The sequence below is a fragment of the Habropoda laboriosa genome, unplaced genomic scaffold (assembly GCF_001263275.1).
Source record: "Habropoda laboriosa isolate 0110345459 unplaced genomic scaffold, ASM126327v1 scaffold41, whole genome shotgun sequence".
Classification (NCBI taxonomy): domain Eukaryota; kingdom Metazoa; phylum Arthropoda; class Insecta; order Hymenoptera; family Apidae; genus Habropoda; species Habropoda laboriosa.
Window position 1 is genome coordinate 1,669,066 of NW_017100164.1, and position 6,342 is coordinate 1,675,407.

The following is a 6,342-nucleotide window of genomic DNA, read 5'->3' on the forward strand; positions in this document are numbered from 1 at the left end:
CTGCCCGCCTGCTGTAGCACCAGCGCCGCCTCCTGTGCTAGATCCTCTTTGCTCCTCGACGCGATGCTCTCCTTGTGGACCGGGGTGGCGATCAACCTGCCTTCGCCATCTCCTACGAGTGCCGCGGTAACGCGGGGTGCTCCACGTCCTGGAACAGGAAAATAGGGGGTGATTCCTATGAGGAATTTAATTAATTTAATTTAATTTTGTTTAATTTTAATTGGGAAAGATTCGGCGAATTTACTGGTGAAAAATCAGCAGGTGATTTAGGATTAACACATTGGCGTCGGGACGTTTGGAGCCGCGTTTGACATGGATATATTTCGCGTCTCTTTTTTCAATCGTACCTTTTAAGTAATTAATATTTTTCGAAGAAATTTTTAGGAAAGTGAAAAATTACTTTTTCCTAAAATGTATACAATTATTTTAATTCGTGAAACATCTGTCGTGGCGTTTCTGAAGAGAAACTGAACCATTTGTAGCATTTTATAAATTTATTTTCAGACAGATGTGTGAAAATCTCAATGACGTATTTCCGCGTCATCCGGGCACAAGTCAAAAATATATGCGTCATCCGACGTTAATGTGTTCACATGTTCATTGTTCGAAGTGAAACGTAGTTTATTAATGGTAGTTAGAATTGTAAGAATTCTTGTAACTGGAAAGATTGTAAGACTGCAACATATTAATCAATTTATTAGTACCTATTAAATGAATTGCATTTTTATTTCATAATGTCCTTAGGTTTAAGTAACTCCCGGAATTTCGTTCTTTACATGATAGTTTTAGCTTGTACCTCTTTATCTACCAAAATATGTTAATAAGTATTTTCTCATTTATTCACAATGTTCTTTATTACAACAAGCTCAATTTAACCAGTTTCCAAAGAAGAAGTCACGGATTTAACTTGTTTCGTACCTCCTATCTAAAGAAATATATTTATTTTCAAAAATTTATCACAATTTCGAATAAGTAAAAAGAAGATGAGCAAATACTTATGAGTGATATTTTAAACACACACGCTGGCAGTCGAATATTTTATTTACTTTATTCCAGCGCTTTGCATTAAGTAATTTTATTCTACTAATTTCCAGAGAAGAAATAACGAATTTTATTTATTTAGTGACTATTTATGTACTTCTTTCGTATTATTCCTCTAATCTACGAAAGAAGCTTCCCGATAGAGCCATCAAATTATTAATATCCGAATATTAAGTTGTAAGTTCTCGCGACTAGTATCAGCAAAGCTTAATCCCCCGGACATTATGACGTTAAGGGGAAAGTTTGCCGCGCAGATTATTAAAAGCAGAGAATAACGGATTAATGGTTAAGCAACGCGGAGAAACTAATGCGCTCCGCCATAGTTCTCCACTGTTAATTCGCTCTCGTATTAACCTTCGCGGTAAATCGTTCAGGCATTAGCTGTCATTTTTACCGCGACGCGCCAGTAATTTCCGACTCCGACATCATCCTAATTGCCGCACGATTACGCTCGCGCGAACGTTCAAACGAACTAATTATCATTCGTTCAATCTGACACGTTCTATCTCCTAGCTAACCCAATACATTCTCCAAATTTCAAACCGAGTTTCATTTCAACCTGGATTCAATTATCTCTTCCTTTTCAATTCAATCACCTTTCCTTTCTTCAAATCAATTATCAAACCGAATGATCCTCTGAATTATCGAACTGAATTGCAAACCGCGCGATTCAATCTTTCCACACAGAAAATAATGTGTAACGAAAAATTTGGGCAGAACTAAAAAAATTCCATTAGTAGACACGTTTAACCCATTTGCATCCTAGAGCGGAATAATCCGCACATGACGATCGTATAGGATTTCGAAACTTAAAAATTTCTTAATAATTTTGAATTAATGCACGTAATTTCGGAGTAGTAATAAACAAAAACACAAGAAATAGTGGGCCGACTGCCAACTGAACGTCTCAGATCAATAACTCTAGTAGCCTATTCAGAGCTGTGATGCAAATGGGTTTGTGGCGGGTACGTCGTCGTCAACAAACTTCTTCCACGCGAACTTGCTCTTTTCCAACTCCTTCAGATTTTAGCTTCCGTTCTTTTGTCTCTCCCCGGGTTAAGACTTGCCCTCCTCCTCGAGTGGCCTAAGAAGCGCACATGTGGCATCCAGGTTCGCACGAGGACGAACGAATTTTCCGTTTCCACCACTTTCTCCACTTTTATCTTTATCTATCGCTACTCCTGTCTCCCTGTCCTAACAATATAAAAACCCAGTACGCCTACACCTCCAGGCACTTTGTTCCTTTACCGACCATCGCGACGTACCCGCCGAACCGCTGCCACCGGGACAATTAGCAAAGTAAACGATTGTATTTTCTGGACCAATTGTACGCCGACCATACACTTATACTTTAATAAATTGAGATGAAAACAGTGTAACGACGTTCCTCACCCACCTCAGGTTAATAGCAGAAAAATAGAAAATAGCGACAGTGTTGAATTCTCCAAATTTTCTATACAGTTTTCGCTCTAAGGAACATATTTTTCGCGATCATTATAGATTCATATCACACGAAAAAATATTCCCAACAAAGTCGAAACGAGGATTTAAAGATTACAGCGATATTTCTTCGGTGTTCCTTCCGCTTCGAGACAAAGAAAAAATTGAACAGAATAGTACACGAATTCATAGCTGCTTAACGAAGGATCCACGGATCGCAGAATTTTAATTGGACAGCTGCGACCGTCCGAAAACGACGTCCATCAGTAATCAAGTGGACTCTATCGTGGATAATGGATTATTCCACGACCGGTTAGGCGCATTACTGGATTTGCAAATTAGCGATTTATGTTAAGCAGACCTGCCTGGTCGTTAGCGGTTAATCACCAAGTTTAATCAGGTGCTAGTAGCTAGTAGAGTCTAGTAACTAGACCAAGGGAGTAGGGGAGGAATCTCTCTCGTCATCTTTATAATTCACCAGCGATAAGAAACGCAGTTCATCCCCTTCTCTCTTTCTCTCTATACAGGGTGGGCCAGGACATGTGGTACAGGTGATTCCATATGCAAAGGTGAGTCGAAAATACGGAGTGAAATTTGTTCGTATTGTTACACCCTCAAATATTTTCCTTCTTAGTCCTTAGTTTTATCTGTATTTACAACGAGCCACCCACCATTACTCATACTGGACTCTTCACCTTCCAACTCCCCTGCATAGTCATATCCCAAAGTCTTAAATAGTAAAATCTGTATTCGACGAAGAATTTCGCGAAGAAAGGAGAAAATGTGGGTTTCCTTGGAACATGTGTAAATAAGAGTGACAAATTAAGAAAAGCACTAATCTTTCTGGTTTCACCTCTCAAACAAAAATGAAATCTCTTCGGTTTATAATTGAAAATGAGTAAAAACGATCACCAATTACCACATCTCGTTTCCTACAAATGTGAATCTGCGGCATTTTATGGTTCAACACAGTGCGATTGTTAGGGCTTGCGGTTCATCTTTCGATCGTTCAAGCTTTGCCGGTTTTTGCACGTGTGTGCCGACTAATGTTCTAAGGCTACGAAGGACCAGTTTCTTGATTGAAACGCTAAGTTTTTATTTTATGTTCTATTTTCTACAACTAATTCAAGACATAAATTCTACTGCGAAGTGAGAGGTGTTTCACTTGCGAGTGGCCAAGTGATTCTCCCGAGTGGCCAAGCGATTCTCTCGAGTGGCCAAGTGTTTCTTGCGAGTGGCCAAGTGTTTCTCCTGCGAGTAGCCAAGTGTTTCTTTTTGGAGTCTCTGCGGTTTCCCTCGAAGAAGACTCCTATTTTCCTAAAAACACCCTGATTGGTGATAGCCAAGTGTTTCTTTTTGGAGTCTCTGCGGTTTCCCTCGTAGAAGACTCCTATTTTCCTAAAAACACCCTGATTGGTGATTTTTCCTTGTCTAAATCACCAATCAGTTTACTCCGGTGCATCGCAACCTCCCTCCATTTCGCCCTTAGCGCGTTATCTTAGGGTGGGGTAGACAACGACCGGAAAAAGTGTTCGGTGGACGGATGCGTGGGAATCCTGTGGAATCTCCGCTTTTCTAGGCTTCGTTAAAGTCAAGTGGCCCATCGACGTGGGCAAAAGTCGTGGGCCACTTTTCTATTTTCCGTTCGGAGACTCCAGGATTTATGGCAGGGTCTGGTCCTAGGGACTAAGCGTCGCAGGCAACGCAGTAAACACTTGTGGTGTTTTGAGAAAGCGATATTTGCCTGCGACGGCGACCACTTGACTCGCTGCCATAAATCCGGCTGCAGGACACGTCTTAACAGCGATTAATAATTAACAATCTCTCGATATATAAATTATTGCATTCCAAGTATCGGTAAAATAATAACAAATTTACCTCGTCTTTCCTATTTAATAGATTAATAGTACTTGACTAACAGAATCGCGTTCAAGAGATCAGAAGACCACCTTAATTGCTATTCAATGTAATCGAACGTAATCGACACTGTCGTATAGCTGTAAATCCCGTGGAATGATCGGTTGCTAATGTTGGCTCGATAATCGAGCTGCTTCGTGGAAAGTGAAATTACCTTGCCAGACGCGTTTTTTCCCGGATAACCCAGCAGGATAGACAGAGTCTTTGTGGCTTTATACGACGGCTTCAGGAGCCATTCTAAATATACTTGGTGGTAATTTGACATTCTCGTCTTCGTTATTTGTTCTTTCCTTTTCTTTTCCATCGGAGGCATACGATAACAACGTTTGTTTTATATTTGATGAAGTGGTACTTCGAGAGGGTTGTTTGCATGGGTTAAGAGGGGGGAAAATTGTTGGTGAGTTGCAAGGCTTTCGTACTACGTTCGTTAACTTTTTGCTTTTGTTACGTTGGTTTAATCAATGCTGCGATACTTTCGACGTGTCATTTTTCGAATGATATATCCAATATATTCAATGCACGCTAATTCATGGTCAGATTATAATAAAATATCACGTTATAAATGGTACATTCGTGTATTGAATTTTTTGGGTCAAAAAAGACCCAGTTAGACCGTACACTACCGGCCAAAAGTTCGGAATCACCTCCCAATTTTCATCAGTACTGGAGCTGTTACTTAAGAGATACCCGTGTAACTCGTGAGATACTCGGGTAAATAGAAATTATCCGGGTATCTCATGAGACGAGACAGCTGAGAGTAGATATCTATTATTCCTCGACTGTTTCGGCAGAGGTTTCAGAACAATATTGTGCAGGTGCACTTTGACACGTCGGCATCGTTGCATCGCTATCTTGTTTGTTCGGGGAACCACCAGCGGTAGTGGCCACAGAGATTTCGACTGTCTTATGTACATATTCGAGTATTCGTGAGATACCCGGTTCAAAGTAATAGCCCTAATCAGTACTGAATCTGCTACTAATTCTTCATAGACTTGATATTGATATTGTGGAGATAAATAGCAATTTATCTCATATCGATTGATTTGAATGATACAAAATTCGTTAAAAAATTCTTAAAGCTGCTCGACTTTTTTCTGCGAATTTTTGTGTAACTTGCAATGCACAGTGATTCCAAACTTTCGGCCGGTAGTGTATGTGCAATCATTTTTATTACCATCACGACACGTTGACCTAGACGATGAACTTTGAGTATATTATCGAGGGAACTTGAAATTGACAACGATAAAAGTTATTTAAAAAGATAAGAAACCGATGGGTCAAAAAAGACCCGGGGACCGTACTACGGTTAAGTAGCGCTAAAGGTGTGAAATATATTGTTGGCTGTTGGTGTTACAGGTAATACAAGATACTTGATTTCACTTTCGAATATAAAAAAAATAAAATGAAGTGTCTTACGTGACGATGTTAAATAATACCTGTACATGTCGGAGTGTGCAGTTAAATTATTACGGTGAAAATTCTTCAAATTATCGATTGCTTTTTGTTTGCTTTAGAGGAACCTGTTTTTGTAGCCAAGTTGAAATTACCACAGCCTGAAGACCTCGTCTACCGAGTGGATTACGACGCTCGACTTTCGCTATTCAACTTTTTACGATGGATAATGGAAATCGTGGGTCAATTTAAAATTCAACCAGCACTCGTACACGAACGTAATACGCAATTTGACCTTTTCGACGTACGCCCGTAAACTGGCGGCACCACCGAGCACCGAACACACCGGGAGAGCACAGGAAATCGGTCGAACAACCGGGTTCTAAGTTCAACGAATATGTGTGCTGAATGAAACAACGCGGTTTTCCCGGATTTTCAATCATTTACAAACAGAGGACTCGTGTCTTACAGACGTTAAACATATTTAAAGTACTGAAATATTCCGAATTTTTTAGGTTTAAATCTGCCGATATTCAAAATTTCAAATAGTTA

At 39.9% G+C, this 6,342-nt stretch overlaps 1 protein-coding gene across 1 annotated transcript in view; it reads right to left on the reverse strand.

Moving 5' to 3' along the window:
• Positions 1 to 6,342, reverse strand: part of LOC108578551 — a 198,236-nt gene that overhangs the window by 184,902 nt on the left and 6,992 nt on the right. The window contains exon 2 of the mRNA XM_017941910.1: positions 5 to 148. Coding sequence (XP_017797399.1) covers positions 5 to 148 — 144 coding nt within the window. The remainder of the gene's footprint in view (positions 1 to 4; positions 149 to 6,342) is intronic.